Source organism: Helicoverpa zea, chromosome 4 (assembly GCF_022581195.2).
Source record: "Helicoverpa zea isolate HzStark_Cry1AcR chromosome 4, ilHelZeax1.1, whole genome shotgun sequence".
In the NCBI taxonomy this organism is placed as follows: domain Eukaryota; kingdom Metazoa; phylum Arthropoda; class Insecta; order Lepidoptera; family Noctuidae; genus Helicoverpa; species Helicoverpa zea.
Genome location: NC_061455.1, coordinates 13,983,999 through 14,000,422, shown reverse-complemented (window position 1 = coordinate 14,000,422; position 16,424 = coordinate 13,983,999). Strand labels below are relative to the sequence as shown.

Genomic DNA, 16,424 nt, shown 5'->3' with positions numbered 1-16,424 from the left:
TTCATTTTTAAATACCTATTCAACAATATATCACACAAAAGGGTTGGAATTAAAAAAATCACGTCCCACTGCATACACGCGGAGAAACATGCATTCCCGCGCGTAGGTGCGGGGCGAGACGCAAGGTATGGCACACCGAATCCCGCACTGCCGCGCGTGATTTTGAATGGGCGTGACGTGTGTGTTTGAAAATGGATCTCGATGAGAGCCGCCGTGCGTGAATCTACAAAACGCACCAACGCGCGTGAGTGCGCAAAAAACCCGCACGATGATGCAGATCTGGACTCCCGCAGGAACGTGCGTAGGTGCGTCGACACGCAATATGCAGCATGTTGTGGGGCAGTGTGAAGATCGACTAATTTAACCGTAGATGCAATATTTTTTTTGGTACAGATATAGTCTATAGAGTTGACCTTGAGGAAGAACACAGGATATTTTTCATCGCGGACTTTTGAAGAGTTCTCTTGGAGACGCGATATAACCGAAACTCGACGCGGGCGGAAATCTAGTTTCAAATATAAAAAGAAGTTTTAAATTCAGTTCACGTAATCCAAAATTACAACTGAGAACCCAACAAACATAACCCATCTAGTTTTTGCAGAGTGGTAACCTAATTTCCAGAGAGATGTCGCTGTACACTTTGCTATTTCGAGCTATGTATTAAGTTTTTTCTGAGTTAGTGGGTTCGGGATAGGTACGGGCTAATGTCGGGAAACTGCGGTATTTCCCTTTGGTACACGCGCGAGTCGCTAGACCCGCACGTTTTTAAAATGCTTGTAACTTACACATGTGCCTCAACATGCGTAAGTTACAAGCATTGCATTACATGCTACTTGCACCGTGTAGAGGCACCCTAAAGTTGTCCATTTCGTGAACTACCTATTTAAAATTTTGATTTGAACTAAAATTGGGTCACTCAAAAAATGCGCAAGCCACAGATACACTAGGGAACCGGGCTTAATGAAGGAAGTGTCTGGAGTAGCAGCGGGCACGCACCGTGAGGTGTCTGCGGCGGAGCTCGTCGCTGTCCATGTCCAGCAGCTCGTCGATGTCCACCTCCACCTCCTGCGAGCTCGCCGCGCCCGTCGCGCCGCCCCCTCCGCTCCCTCCGCCGCTATCTTTCTGCAATTTGTAATGCGTTACAAAAATTAGGATTGGGCTGCAATGATGTTATTGCCTGCATGCCAGAAGCTAAACATGTTAAATGGTTAGAAATCTAAACAGCTGACAGATTTGTGATTGATTGATTTTTGAGTTTGTTCTAAATTACAGACATCTTGCATGGAATATTGTGTCAAACGTTATAATAATATACCAACTGCCTCGTTGGTCTAGCTGTCGCAAGTGCGGCTACTACGAGGTCTCGGGTTCGATTCCTTAGTTGGGCCGAAATCGCTATGTGGGTTTTAAAAGACTTTCACAAAGTAGCCCGGAGCCTGGAAGTTGGTGATTGGTACACCCGTGCATCGGAGAGCACGTAAATGTCGGTGCTGCGCCTGATCTCTCTCCAGTCGTGTCGGATTGGGGTATGAAAGTGAATAGTGAGTGCACCTGTGTTTGCGCAAATGCTTGTGCACTATAACAGTGGCCTGCGCAGTTGGCTAATCTCCTTATCTGAGAACAGCCAACAATCGGCTAGGAGGACATCATACCAACTAACATTTTGAAACTGAATGACAACAGGTTCAAAACTCACATAAAAGTCTGACTTTGTAAGCAAGCATATAGTAAACTATGTACAAGATTACATCTATACTAATATTATAAAGATGAAGAGTTTGTTTGTTTGTTTGTTTGAACGCGCTAATCTCAGGAATTACTGGTCCGATTTGAATAATTTTTTCGGTGTTAGATAGCCCATTTATCGAGGAAGGCTATAGGCTACTTTTTATCCGGGTTCGTTCAAAGGTTCCCACGGGATGCGGGTAAAACCGCTGGCAGAAGCTAGTTCAAGATAAAAATGTTTTTAAATGGTTTTCATTTTAGTCTAATATGACCGGGACCACCTACGTAGGTTTATAGGTAAGTAACTGTTTTTTTATTTTTTATTTTTCAGTGCACGTAAGATATAAAACCGTTTAACTTAAAAGTTTTTTTACCGATTTTTATTTTTATTTTGTGAGATTCTACGTGATCTTCGCATTTAGTATGCACACTCATCATGGATACAATTAACTATCCACCTGGTTTTCCCTTGATTTTTCAAAAGTTGCTAAATTAGAATCACATTTGATGAGAGGGTTAAATGAGAGTTACCCTGTAAAAGACACAATATTATAAATAAACTTGTTTATGATCCTTTCATAAATCTTAAAAAAAAAAACGATTTTGTAAGAAAACGTCCTGATGTATGAGAGGAAGTGGACGACCAAGGAAACGAAGGAACGACATAGGTTAGCGACAGAGTAGCAAGTATCGGGGACTCACCGGCGTGTCGTAGAGCTTCTGCAGCTCGTCGTACAGCCACATCTCGACAGCGAGTCGCTTGCGGATCAACGCCATCTGGTGGCTGCCGTATTTAGCCGTGAGGAACTTCTCGCGCCGCTCCTTCACCTGCGACAATGACCACTTCTATCAGGGTTGGTATCTAACACCTTTATAAACAGTCCAGGTACCGTTATACTTATAATTTACTTTTCGCGATTGAAGAAGAGAAAGTCTCTTTAACAAAAGGAGTGGGAGAATGTTGTTGGCACTTCCCACGTTTGAAGACAGACATGCAAGTGATGCCGAACATTACCATCAAAGGCGAGTTTTTTAGGACAATAAGTATCTTTCAAGTGACACGTCCCGCAAAATGTGTTGGATGGTCGCGGTCACCTACCTCGCCCTTGTCGCTGAAGTTCACGTGCAGCCCCGACTTGGCGGGCGAGCGCTCGGTGGGCGAGAGCGCGGGGTGCGCGGGGGGCGCGGAGTAGCCGCCCGCCGCCACGCCGCACTCCATGCCGCACGCAGCCGCGCTCGCACTGCTGCGGTTCTGCAATCGCAAGCATCAAGCACCTGTACATCTTGTTGTATTCACACTAATACAAAATCGACTTTCAAAACCGAGCAACCGGACTACTTCTCTTTATAATATTAATTAATATAGTCCAAATACAGACTAGTCTGATTTTGATATTTTTTTATATGAAAAAGGGCTATGGGCAGACCGGATGATAAAGATATCAGGGAGTCAAGGGAAGTCGTCAACGGCATGCAGCCTATGCAGCCGTCTCTATTCGTTTGTTATTAAGATTAGAGTTATTTACGAAGAGTTTGCGCCGTGAAGTTTTTATAACATAGCGGGACCGACTGTGTAGGATGTCTATATGGAGACACCAAGTAGCATAGCACATAGCAGTCTCTTGTTTTGCTTTAGTTGTTTGTAATTGAAGAAATCTATCAGCCTACGGTACTTTGATTTTAGGTATGGTATGAGTAGGTACATGATGCTATTCGAATGTATGTCAAGACCTCAGATCAAAGAAATACAATATAAAGCAAAAGTAAGTTTTTGCAATGCTCTAGAAATCATTTGATGACATAAAATCTTGAAGAACCGACTTTGAAGTCGGTTTTTATTTTCACATTCACGGAAGGACTTTGGGTGCTTCCAATGTTCTATATCATTACATATTGCTTGTCAATGTGTTGCTGGGGAATTGGTTGCGCCACTTCTTCTTCCCAGCAAAAACAAACGATGATGATGTCCTCCTAGCCGATTATCGGCTACGGCGGCTGTTCTCATGTAAGGAGATTAGCCAACTACGCAGGACATATTATAGTGCACGAGCATTTGCGCAGACACAGGAAAAACACATAGGAAGTGGTGAAGGGTGGGCGTTTTGGGGGCTGTCTTTTGTAAATTTCTGTCATTCGAAAAGTGCAGTTTTGTAGTCAAGTTTAATTTTGAAATTGATTTTTTCAATAATAAGTTGTGAGTTAGCAGTGACTTCGTAATTAGTAGGCGACGTCTCACGCGCCCTAGCGCGAGCGTTTGCCAGCTGATGCACAAGTGCTGCTTGCCTCGATGTGCTCGTACATGTGTGACATGACACTCGATGGTCGAGCGAGGCTGTGCTGTATCCCATTACCAAGCGAGTAGGCCTACCTCCGGCACAATATCTTGTGAACGTCTCAATGGCTGGCCCACTGCGATGCCGTGTTTGCCTCCACGATCCGGTGGTACGCGAGGTCTCGGTGCTCGCATTACCTTCTGCATTTTATTTTTTAACCGAGTTTATAAATACATACAAAATCCTGTCACGATTGTGTTGACTCAAATAGAATACCTACGGCAGTGCCCCAGCTAAGAGTAAAGCGGACACGGCCTTAATCTAGACACACGGCAGTGTGTCCGCCAAGTTCAAGCAAAAAAACGCGACACACCGGCCGTGGGTTATATTACACGAACCATTTCGGGCCAAATCCGACCCCCCTATAACTCAAAATCTATTTTATTTACGCATATCAAATTTCTAGTATCTGTTGAGACCCCCTCACTTATCTAAAATACAAAATTTCATTAATATACCTATTGTAGGTCTTGAGATATTGACGTCAGAAAATCGCTATTTTTACTATACACTCACTGACTGACTGACTCACTCATCAAAAACCTAGACCACTTCCAATGGTCGTATTGACTTGAAATTTGGCATGGAGGTAGGTCTTTATGTCAAGGTAAAGGGAAAAATCTGAAAATGGCCAAGTGTGAGTCAGTTTCAAAATAATGGTGTAAATTTATACCCCTAAGGAACTAAAACGAACTAAATTTATCTATATTTATATAATATATCTTCGAATGGTCGTACCGATCTGAAATTCGTTACAAAGGTTTGTATTTAGTCAAAGTAAAGTAAAAATCTGAAAACGGCCAAGTGTGAGTCACTTTCGAAAATAACGAATGTGTAACTTTGATCCACGAACATGATATATGATAACATGTCATGTCAGTCAGTTGGTAAATCTAGTTAATTTCTTTGTAAGAAGCATATTCAAAAATCTGAAAGATAGTATAAATGAGACATTTCCGTAACTAACTTAATCATAAGAAAAAAATAAAATAGACAACCTTACAAAAATAAATGAAATCCCACCCAAAACAAAAATGTGAAAGGCTGCCAAGTTCGATAATATGGGAATGCTTCGCCTATAAAAGAAGTGAGATCTGAATAAGTACCAAGTTCCATACACATACCTCAGTTAAAAATAGTTACTTTTTAATGATGTTACTTGGCAAGTTTTAATAGAAAATTATATACTTGATTCATTGCGTTTAGTAGGTTTATAACAAGGTATGTGAAAACTTGCCAAGTAACATCATTAAAAAGTAACTATTTTTAACTGAGGTATGTGTATGGAACTTGGTACTTATTCAGATCTCACTTCTTTTATAGGCGAAGCATTCCCATATTATCGAACTTGGCAGCCTTTCACATTTTTGTTTTGGGTGGGATATCAATTTCTCGAAAAGATTCTCGGCTATTTCTCTCCCTAACATCGATGTGAACAAAGCTGGGGGCTTGCTTGAAACATAGAGATTTTACATTTGATATGTTTAATGTCTTTAGGTTCAATTAATAAAAAGGCTGGCTATTACCTCGGACAAAGGATCAGCATGGCCATCCAACGAGGTAATGCTGCCAGCCTCTTGGGTACGCTCCCAGTTGACAGCGATGGGGATGAATTTTTTGACGCCTTTTAGATATAGTGTATATATATATATATTTTTTTTTTGTTCTACTAGGAAAGTTTTTTTTTTTGTGTTGTAAATATGTATATAAATTTGAGTAGAAATAATAAATAAAAGTTATTATTATTACGTTGATAAGTTTATGTAAATTTTGCACAAAATCGTTCAAGCGGTTCTTCATTAATAAAAATAAAATTACTGATACAGTACAGTCACACTGAATGACATTTAGTGTAACATGTAGTAATAGCTTTTTTCTTCGCAAAATCTCGTAGCGGTGTCAGGCGTGGCCCCTACCCCGACGTGCTTTAATATTTTCACGAGCAAACATGTCTGGAGCGTAGCGAGTAGCGAGAGGACCCTCTCGGTGCAATGACCCCGCGACACAGGTGTGAGGGCGCGTCGGCCGTCGATACACGACTACTTATCTAACTGCGATAATTGTGACCAAAACTTTCAATTGGAGTTCGTGTAACGTTTTAGTTTAAAGTGAGTATACCTACACACTTATTAAAAATGTACCTACTGCCAGTTCCTACTTAGGTACTTCTAGCACTTCTAGTAAGACGAGTCAGTCCCGTTAGGCAGCATTCCTTCTGTGAAACAGTAGAGACCTATTGTGTCCGGCTGCTACACACCCTCGTGTGGGGGCAAGTTTCGAGCGCCGCCATATTGTCACGAGTACAGCGGGTTGGCGGCTACCTAAGCACAGCTAGGACGTGACGGTGAGGTGCAGGCTGCCGTGTGCTGTACTCTCAGACTAGCTTAATTGTTTGCGACGGCCTGGCGCATTCATACCTATATATTCCAATGTGGCTAACATATTCTAATACTAAAAGTTTGCGCCAAGGACTAATAATCTTATCGATATATTCGATTCTAAAAGATTCTGGCGTGCTGCAGTCAGATTGTATACAGGTTGTCGACCTCTGTACGTCGGCGCTTCGGTTACCGGCTGTATCCATAAAACTATAAACAATCGGGGATGAAAGATACCACAGCACTTTGGCGATCTAATCAGATTATAGGTATAGTATCTCTGTTACGTACACACACAGGGTACACAGGTTAGACAACGCAGTAGTCAGCCTCACTCAAGCTCAAGTACCAAACTTTTCACTTTTCAGCATCTTTTAGAGTTCTTATTTTTGTATGTATGTGTGAAAAGAATGTGGCATGTAATATTCTTTACATATCCACATATATTTTTGATCTCGGATTACAGCCGTCGGGGTATTTATCTCAATTACTCAATCGTTTTTGAATGCCTTAACCTTAGTCACGACGAAGTTGACCGAACGACGAAGTTGACCGAATTTAGGTGAATACAAGGATCTCAAAATCTAAAAAGAATTACAGTACTGCACATTAATATACATGTAACTACTGTAAGATATGAATTATGATCTTTATAAGCCAAACAAAATACTTTTAAGGGAGGCGGATGACTGGGCGGATGATGGGTACAGAAAACTGCGATGCGACATAGCGTCTACCTCAACAATCCACTGACCAAAATAAGAGACAGATGTCATAGAGAGATAGATTGATCTCTCATTTTCGTCAGTGGTATAGGATTATACAAATAATTCCTGGCTTTGGATGAAAGGAACACTGTCATCATATCACCCAATTGCCGCGCACTACTGCAACCTTCTTTAAATTGTCGGTCCACTGTGCTCTACGTTTACCCAAACACGGTACACTACAAGTATTATCTGCTCTATCGACCGTCCGTCCGTCTGCTAACATAGCCGGTGCACTTCCACTTTAGTGAGCGAATTCTAGGAGCAATGTCGGTGACTTTAGTCCTCTGACGGATCCCTTCGTTGCGAATTGTATCCGCCAGAGAAACTCCGAGCATAGCCCTTTCCTTGTTACGCTGACCGACTTTCAACTTATGGACCAGCCATACAGTAAGTGTCCGCGTTTCGCCCCAGTAGGATTCCTTGGTTAAAGACCCTTGACCCTGGTCTTAAGGGATTGTGAAATGGTCGTGAACACTATGTTCGTCATGGTCGTGGTGTAATTCAAAATGGCTGCAATAATGCTCTTCCAGAGCTTCCATTTGGCATTATGTTTCGTCGCTACATATCGCACCATTTTTTTAACATACATTCTTAAATGGTCCGAAACGAAGTGTACGCGCTAGAATAGAACATTATTAAAATAAGAGTTTACAAAAAGTTAGAATTTCATTTTCCACTAACAAGCTGACCACTGGGTTTTTTACCCTGCTTAAGTACCTAATTGGTTTACGGCGGTAATCTGGCTAAGCATTGCATTTCGTGACTGTCCTGTTAGGCAGTTGGCAGGCAGGGGTGAGCACCTAACATAGATAAGAAGCAGCGTATTGCCTACATTACCACGGTGGGAGGTAGGGTATCGTTGCTTACAATAACCTAACCTGAAACATCAATTAATAAAACATTGGCTGTCAACATCAACGTCCGAATAGAAATTCATACAACTAGACTTGTTTTATAACATTGTTAGCCTAGGTGATAATTAGCTAGCTAAACTGACATGACGAAACGATATCCAGCCTGTAACAAAGCGTAAGCGTGAGCGTGGCGGAGACGCGGCGGCCGTGTCCCGGTAAAGTAGCACACACTATTGTATGAACCTGATTGTATGACCGAATACGTGCTCTGCGATTTCGGCTCCAGTCCTGAAGCCATAGCGCTTGACAACTTGATGGCGAATTAGGTCGGACAGTTACGCACAGAATTAACGCAGGATTGGATTGGATGAAATGGCGGCAGGTGACAGAAACTATTTGTGACCCTCGCATTCCCCTTAAACTTAAGGGGAAAATTCACAAGACTATGGTTAGACCTGATGTCCTGTATGGATCAGAGTGCTGGCCCACAAAAGCGACGAATGAAAGACAATTGTATGCATGCGGTAGAAAGAAGTTTAAAAGTGGCGCCGGCAACAGTAAAGTGCGTGGAAACCGGCTGTGATGGTATGGGCATGTGATGCGGAGGAATGAGAGTCATCTTGTGACGAAGGTTTTGAGCATGAACGTGGACGGATATAGGGGAAGAAGACGACCATAGAAACGATGGATGGATCGTGTGAAAGTTGATATGGTTGGAAACAGTGTGTACAGAGTACAGTTTTATTGATATCAATCGCGCGCGCATTCAGCAGTTCCACGCCGACCCGAATATTTAGTTTTAATTTTAACATTATTATAAAGTTAACGATCGGTCAGCAACCAAGCCGCGTTTGCTCATACCAATTTACCCAATATACAATATTTTTACCATACCTACCAGTTTTTACTATTTATGTATTTGTTGGAGTTACGCCCAATACAATGTTACTTGCGAGATAACGGCAGAGAGAAGAGTAATAAATAAATTGGGAAAAGTAAAAAATTCAGGAGGATGATGATGATTTGATAAAACTTAGGATTTTCGACTCCGAATAACTTTTGAAGGACACATGGGATCGATGGGGACTTTTAAAACTTTATTTAAAATGGTAAACCCAAGGTCTCCACCAATACATATTTGTTTCCGGGAGTTATTATTATTTGACCATTATTTTTATGTCTAAATCGACCGGCCTATAATTGTAATTTTAGATTTTTCTGGCGGAAATAATAAATGGAAATTATTTTTGGTAACAGAATTAAGGGTATCATAACATTTTATTATGATGGTCATTACATTGAATCCTTTTGAAGAATCATCGTTCCATCAACACGCAAGAAACAGTGGCAGCTGGCAATTGTTACATTGAACTGAAATGTAATGTAAACAGTGGCTATCAGTTAGTGAGCCGCTACCAAGGAATAATCCTTGTTCCGCATATCACTCCACTCACTCATACACTACGAATACGAACTTATGAAAACTACAGACGTCACGGATGTGACCACGAGGCCATAATTACTTAATCTGCACGAAATTATAACTTCACTGACGCGGACGCGCCGAACGAAAATAGTGCTACTCGCTCACATGAACGGCCGGATTCACGCAGTCGCACTCGCAGCTCACGACGACTAGTAAGTAATCAGAGATAAGTAGCCAGGTATCAGCACTTAGTCACTCTTATTTAATGTACGCATATAGCTGGACGAACACAGAGATCGATTCAGGGAGAACACCGTTACTCAGTGTTCATACATATGAGTAAAATAACAGTGGTAACGTTACGCGCGAGTGTGTCATTAGCAATCATCTCCGACCCGTACCGAGATCGCCCCCGCGGTCACTGCCCCCGTGTGCTCCCGGGCGCCGCTCACAGCTCCTCGCACAGCGACCAGCTACCACCAGCAGCGGCCTCAGCTTGCTTTGACACCACACGGACTAACACCACTAGCGGGAGCCAACGCACCGGTACACGATCGCGTGAGGAGTCGCGCTCGCTTCGACTGAGTGCGCGGCGGCGGCGGACGAACACAGATTGCGGCGCGGGGCGACGGACGCGACGGAGGCGGGACGCGCGAGGCGCGGGACGCCGCCGCCGCGCACAGCTGATAGCGCGCACCTCGCGGCCGCGCGTCACACTTCGCCGGCGCCACCGGCGCGGAGGTGGCGAGCACAGAGTACATTGTTTAAAGGCCGCAACTTCGCATCAATGCCGCTGTCCGGGGACTTCAGACCATTCACACTTTCGTGTGAGGTTTGCTACGCTCTGAACTCGCGACTAAAATGTTACCTAGTTATAAGTAGGTACTTCAATTAAGAAGTCACTTAAAAGAATGCTTCGACTAGTGACTAGTGGCGAGATATTCCAAATCAAATGTTTTGTCTAAGTTAACATTCGATATGTGGCGTTATCTTATTGATTGCGGTTATAATATAGGTACCTCAACCTCAAAGTAATTAATAGGTGTACTTTTTTTATTAATTTATACCTATGTAGAGGAACCAACTGCTTCTGTTTATAAATCAACAAAAATAATAAGTTGTTACAAGTAATTTAAAGGGCTTACACACACAGTTGCCAGTTACAGGTGAACCATGTACTTGTTTTAACTCCGAAAGTTCACAATTGAAATTTAATCGAACTGAACTTATTGGGTAAATACTAGCTTCTGCCAGCGGTTTCATCCGCATCCCGTGGGAACCTCTGCACGAACCCGGATAAAAAGTAGCCTTCCTCGATAAATGGGCTATCTAAACAATTGTTCAAATCGGACCAGTAGTTCCTGAGATTAGCGCGTTCAGAAGCTAGTGAATAAATATATTTTACAAAGGAAATTGAACTTTATCTTTAAGCATGAAGGTTTATAATAAACTGAAGTCGTTTATATTATTAAACTTTTTTCTAGGAAATGTAGATTTGAATTTGGAATTGTTCACATTTGTGCCGTAGCCACCGACGTCTTTTTGTTCCTGATCCTTTATCTAGTAGTATTGTTGATCGAAGTTCTTGACAGTCTGTTACAGCTAGTCGATGTAGTAGATTTAAAAGTAATATAAACAAAAAACTTAAACCTTCTATTCTTGCAAATGAAGATCCTAATGTCATGTATGGATCACTCTTTGATGTTGTAGAAAAGGAATTCAATTCCACGTTTAAGACTAAAATCATGACTGTCAATGCTACCTCTGCCAACTTTAATAAATAGGCTACTGAAGGTATTTACAAAAGTCGAGCGAGGCTTTACGAGTTATACGGTATGAAAATGTACAGGTTTGATACTCCATTCTTAGATTATGTTAGAAAATATTCAAAATTATTTAAACAAATTTGTAATGTTGCTAAAGCAAAATATATAAGTAATACAATAAAAAATTCTTCCAATAAAGTAAAGACTACTTGGAAAATTATTAATCAGGAAACTGGAAAATCGACAAATATTGAGAATAAATTAGAAATATTCGCTGATAATAAACGTATTAGTAATGCGGCTGACGTAGCCCTGGCATTTAATGAGTTCTTTGCTAGCATACCTTTAACTACGACTCGCTCCTTGAGTTCTTCTGCTACGGACGCTGAGAATCTCCTGCATAATAGTGTCCCTAAGTGTGACGCTATTTTTAGTTTTGAGCAAATAACGCCAATTGATGTTATTAATGTTTTTAATTCGCTGAGCTTAAAAAACAGTGGTGACTATTGGGGTATTTCCATTAAACTATTAAAGAATATTATCGACATTGTTGCCCCCTATCTTGCTATCACATTTAATAAATGTATTGAAACCGGAGTTTTTCCCGACCTAATGAAACTAAGTAAAGTCATTCCTTTATTTAAATCAGGCGATAAGAAGGATGTAAATAATTTTAGACCCATATCCATCTTACCCGCTTTTAGTAAAATATTCGAAAAATTAGTACTCAAGCAGTTACAAAGATATTTCAATGTTAATAGCCTCCTTCATAGTGAACAATATGGCTTTACAAAAGGTCGTTCGACAACAGATGCTGGTGTAGCTCTTTTAAAACACATTTTTAATGCGTGGGAAAACTCTCAGAATGCCATTGGAGTATTCTGTGATCTCTCCAAAGCATTCGATTGTGTGCACCACGATACGCTTCTACGTAAATTACGTTACTACGGAGTCCAAAATGAAGCTCTTAGCGTAATAGAATCCTATTTAAATAACAGAGTGCAATGCGTAGATGTCAATGGCGTCAAATCATCAGGTTTATCAGTCCAATTAGGTGTGCCACAGGGCTCAATATTAGGTCCGTTCTTATTCCTGGTATATATTAATGATCTACCATACCATCTGAAGAATATCTGTGACGTTGTACTGTTTGCAGATGACACTTCACTTATTTTTAAAGTCGACAGAAATAGGGATCACTTTAACGACGTAAACAGTGCACTTTCGTTGGTTACACACTGGTTTAGTACTAATAACTTGGTCTTAAATGCGAAGAAAACAAAATGCCTTAAATTTACTCTACCGAACGTGAAAAACCTAGGCCCGAATATTATATTAAGTAACGAGGTTCTAGAAACTGTCAAATCCACAGTATTTCTTGGTATATCAGTCGATAGCAGACTTCAGTGGGGCTCGCATATAGCTGGCCTCGCGGGAAGGCTTAGCTCAGCTGCGTACGCCGTCAGAAAAGTAAGACAATTCACTGACGTAGAAACAGCTCGAGTAGTCTATTTTAGCTACTTTCACAGCGTTATGTCCTACGGTATTCTTCTGTGGGGCAAAGCTGCTGATATTCAAAACATATTTGTATTACAAAAACGAGCTGTTCGTGCGATATACCGGTTAGGTAGTAGACACTCGCTAAGAGAGCTCTTTAAAGAAATAGGCATTCTTACTGTGGCATCACAATTTATCTTTGCCAATATACTTTACATTAGGCAAAATATTCATTTGTACACCAAAAAAAGCGATGTTCACAGTATTAACACTAGAAACAAGCACAAACTGTGTGTACCCACTCACAGACTTCATAAGGTTCATGGATCATTTTTGGGGCTCGGTATTCGCTTTTATAATAAACTACCTCTAACTTTACTACAATTACCGTTTAACGCATTTAAATTACAAGTAAAGTCAATTCTTTCAAAGAAGGCTTACTATAGCATTAATGACTATTTAAATGATAAGAATAGTTGGTCGCTAAGTTGAACGCGAGGCAGCTCATTCTTGTTATCACTTTAACTAAATTATTAACTTATTATTATTGTTTACATTAATTGACATTACTTCGGACATTAATTCTGAATTATAATTGAGTTCATTTTTATTTACTTAGGGAAGTTTTGTTAAACTTTGCTTACCATTGTTTCTTTATGGCTTGCTAGTGACTGCAGCATTTCTTACATGTTCTACTTTTGTTGAATAGCAGCAAGCACGTCATGCTCCCTTAGACGGTATGGCCAGCGGTAGCGTTGGGGGTCGGGTTGTCCCCTTCCCTCAAAAATGTGCGAAGGGGGCGATGGCTGATCCTCGCGTTATACTCGTGAACGGGTGCTGCTGGCGGTACCAGGTCGTGTTGATGGCTATTGACACTTTATCAATTTTAGTATGATTTTCTATTAGCTTTTTTTTTTTGAAGAAAATAATAATACTGTAGTCCTAGCAGGTACACCTTGTTTGTGTTGTACAGCTACAACGTAAACATCTATGCGCATGTAGGTGGGCACGCTGATTCTATGCTTATATTAAAATACATTTTTATTTTATTAACAGGAGGCTTTAGATACACTTAATGGACTATAAGAAATGCTTGAGTACTTAGTCTTTATAGGTGTAAATCTGTGTGCTAGCCTACTTGTGTTCAGTTTGTTTTTTTTTTTTTTTCCTTTTTTAATTTTATATAATAGTTATCATGTGATAATGATATTTTTATGACTTTTTGACTTGTTTTGTATACATTCTGGTTCTTCAAACCTTACAGACAGACATGTGTTGCTGGGGAGTTTGTTGCGCCACTTCTTCTTCCCAGCAAAAACACATAGGAAGTGGTGAAGGGCGGGCGTTTTTGGGGGCTGTCTTTTGTTTTTGACGTTCGAAAAGTGCTGATTTATCAGCCTAATTTGAATAAACGATTTTGAGTTTGAGTTTGAGTTTGAGTTTGAGTCAAATATTTAAGAAAAAATTAATCTGAATTTTGCAGAACTATAGTTCGGCCATTCAGAGAATGCGTTCCTGACACGTCGCGATTGAACTGACGACGTAACTTTGCAATGGCGTTGCAGTTACGATAAAAATATTTTTGCTGGTTGTTTACCGTTTTAACAATTGAGGAGCATTAAAACAACATTATTATATCAATAATCAATGAATGTTATTACGTCGTCAGTTCAATCGCGACGTGTCAGGAACGCATTCTCTGAATGGCCGAACTATAAGATCTTCATGATACTGACCGTAGCACAGATTATATAATAGTTACTACGTAACAGATAAATCACTCCATACAAAAATGTCCATACCTACTGTTATAAGCACCTACAAGTTTCCCAACTACCTACAAATTCCTAGCTGCGTTATAAAATGAACCTTAAAAGCTCGAGCGCTTGATTGTTATTCCAATGCGATAGCGCACAGTTCAATGACCGCAACCGTGCCGTGGCCGTGCTTAGGGTTGCTTCTTACAATTTATTAATATTTAAGTAGGAAAACAAAGTTACGCTTATTTTAAGATAGCCTTTTTTAAAACCGAGTTTTTAAATAAAAAGTAATATCAAGAATATTTAGTTAACTATTGTATTGCCTACTACAATGGAGTATGGGTACATATTACTAAATATTACCTAATACGTAAGCATAGGTAAGTACTTAAGTAAAGCTTTCGTCAAAATCAAAGGCGGTTTCCAACTATTTTTCGAGCACAAGTGCCATACCCCATATGGTACAACTCCGTCGAGTGTTGATATATACCTAAAATTGGTTACTGCGTAGCGACACGCGTAATGTTCCGAATCGTCATTAAGTTGGACCAGAATTACACCTACTTACACTCGAGATGTGCTTTGAGTTACAAAACTCACAATACAGTTCATATAACTAAGTAGGTATCTAAAGTAAAATAAGTACCTAAAGATCTCTGTTGTTAAAATCATAAAGTAGATAAGTATTAATTTTTTTTTTTTAATAGAATTACTAGATAAGTTCATACATATAAAATGTTTCAAAATTACAATAGTCGCATATAAACCAACACAACTCAAAATAATCCATCAATTTGTGAGGTAGCTTAAAAAACCTAATAAAAACCAACAGCACAACATGCACGAAATAAAAATAATAATATTGTGTTGCGCGCGGCGCGTGTGACTATTGAAAGCCCTGAGCCGCGTGGGGCTACCGGTAACCCAGCGAGCGGTAGGCATTTATCGCGCGCAAGTACGTCGAGTGACAGAGGCCTGGCCGTAGCCTAGGTTGAGGGTCGCTGCCAAAACTGTAGGGCAGTGTAGAGTAGTTAACTTTTTAGTCTATTGGTTTTATTCGTAATATTTTGTTCCAAGCTGGACAAATATTTAAACATTGTTCTATGTAAAAAGAATAGCATGTAGTTCTGATACTAAGCTTGTCACTTCTTACATTCAGTCCAATAATTCAAGATTTAAAGTTATTTAATGTTTTAATTGAATAAATTCCCGAGATCCCGGTCCCTAAAACGCTACGCGCTACGTCGAATTTCTAAATCGACTTGGCGAGCGCCCCGAGAATGGCCCAGAGGCACGATCGCTTTCCTAAGAGTTGTGGAGCCCCACCCGGCCACATGTTCCTCACACTTGAGTCAGATGTAAGCAAGTCTGGCAACGGGAGATCATCTCGCCGGCTTACTCAGCTTCAAACACATTAAACATGATTCTCACCCGAGAAAAGAAAAAAGAACCGGCCAAGAGCGAGTCGGACTCACGCACGAAGGGCTTCGTACCATTATTTATAAAACCGCATCTACCTGTTGCCGTTATCGTTATCGAGAAAAAAATAACAAAAAAACATATTTGTTACATGGGAGCAATTTCAACTCTCTAACCTTAGATCAAAGAAATCTCTAACTATCACGGTTCATGAGATACAGCCTGGTGACAGACGGACGGACGGACAGAGGAGTGAAAACAATAGGGTTTTTCCCTTTGAGTAGGGAACCCTAAAAAGAGCTCCATGCTTCATGGTATAAAAGCATAGTATTGGAGAGGAGCTGGGGGCGGTACGTACTCGTTGATGGATGTTTCAGAAAACACGATCATTTGTGGGTCACGAGTTCCCGATGTTATTTGAAGATAGCTAAGAATCTACATGTTTGTAGTAAGAAGCCAAATGTTCCGATACTAGTCGCTGCAGCTTAAACAATTA

General features: G+C 40.6%; 2 protein-coding genes across 3 annotated transcripts in view; one reads left to right on the top strand and one right to left on the bottom strand.

Annotated features, from left to right (window-relative positions):
- Positions 1 to 10,113, bottom strand: part of LOC124629553 (protein phosphatase 1 regulatory subunit 14B) — a 23,718-nt gene extending 13,605 nt beyond the window's left edge. The window contains exons 1-4 of one of the 2 annotated variants that reach the window (XM_047162997.1): positions 9,888 to 10,113; positions 2,825 to 2,977; positions 2,428 to 2,553; positions 997 to 1,122 (exon numbers count right to left, since the gene is read on the bottom strand). In XM_047162997.1, coding sequence (XP_047018953.1) covers positions 997 to 1,122; positions 2,428 to 2,553; positions 2,825 to 2,944 — 372 coding nt within the window. In that variant the 5' untranslated portion in view covers positions 2,945 to 2,977; positions 9,888 to 10,113. The remainder of the gene's footprint in view (positions 1 to 996; positions 1,123 to 2,427; positions 2,554 to 2,824; positions 2,978 to 9,887) is intronic. The other variant, XM_047162996.1, reaches the window with a different exon arrangement.
- LOC124629547 overlaps positions 8,009 to 16,424 on the top strand; it is a 26,170-nt gene continuing 17,754 nt past the window's right edge. Inside the window, exon 1 of the mRNA XM_047162975.1 lies at positions 8,009 to 9,698. The gene's annotated coding sequence lies outside the window, so the exon portion shown is untranslated. The remainder of the gene's footprint in view (positions 9,699 to 16,424) is intronic.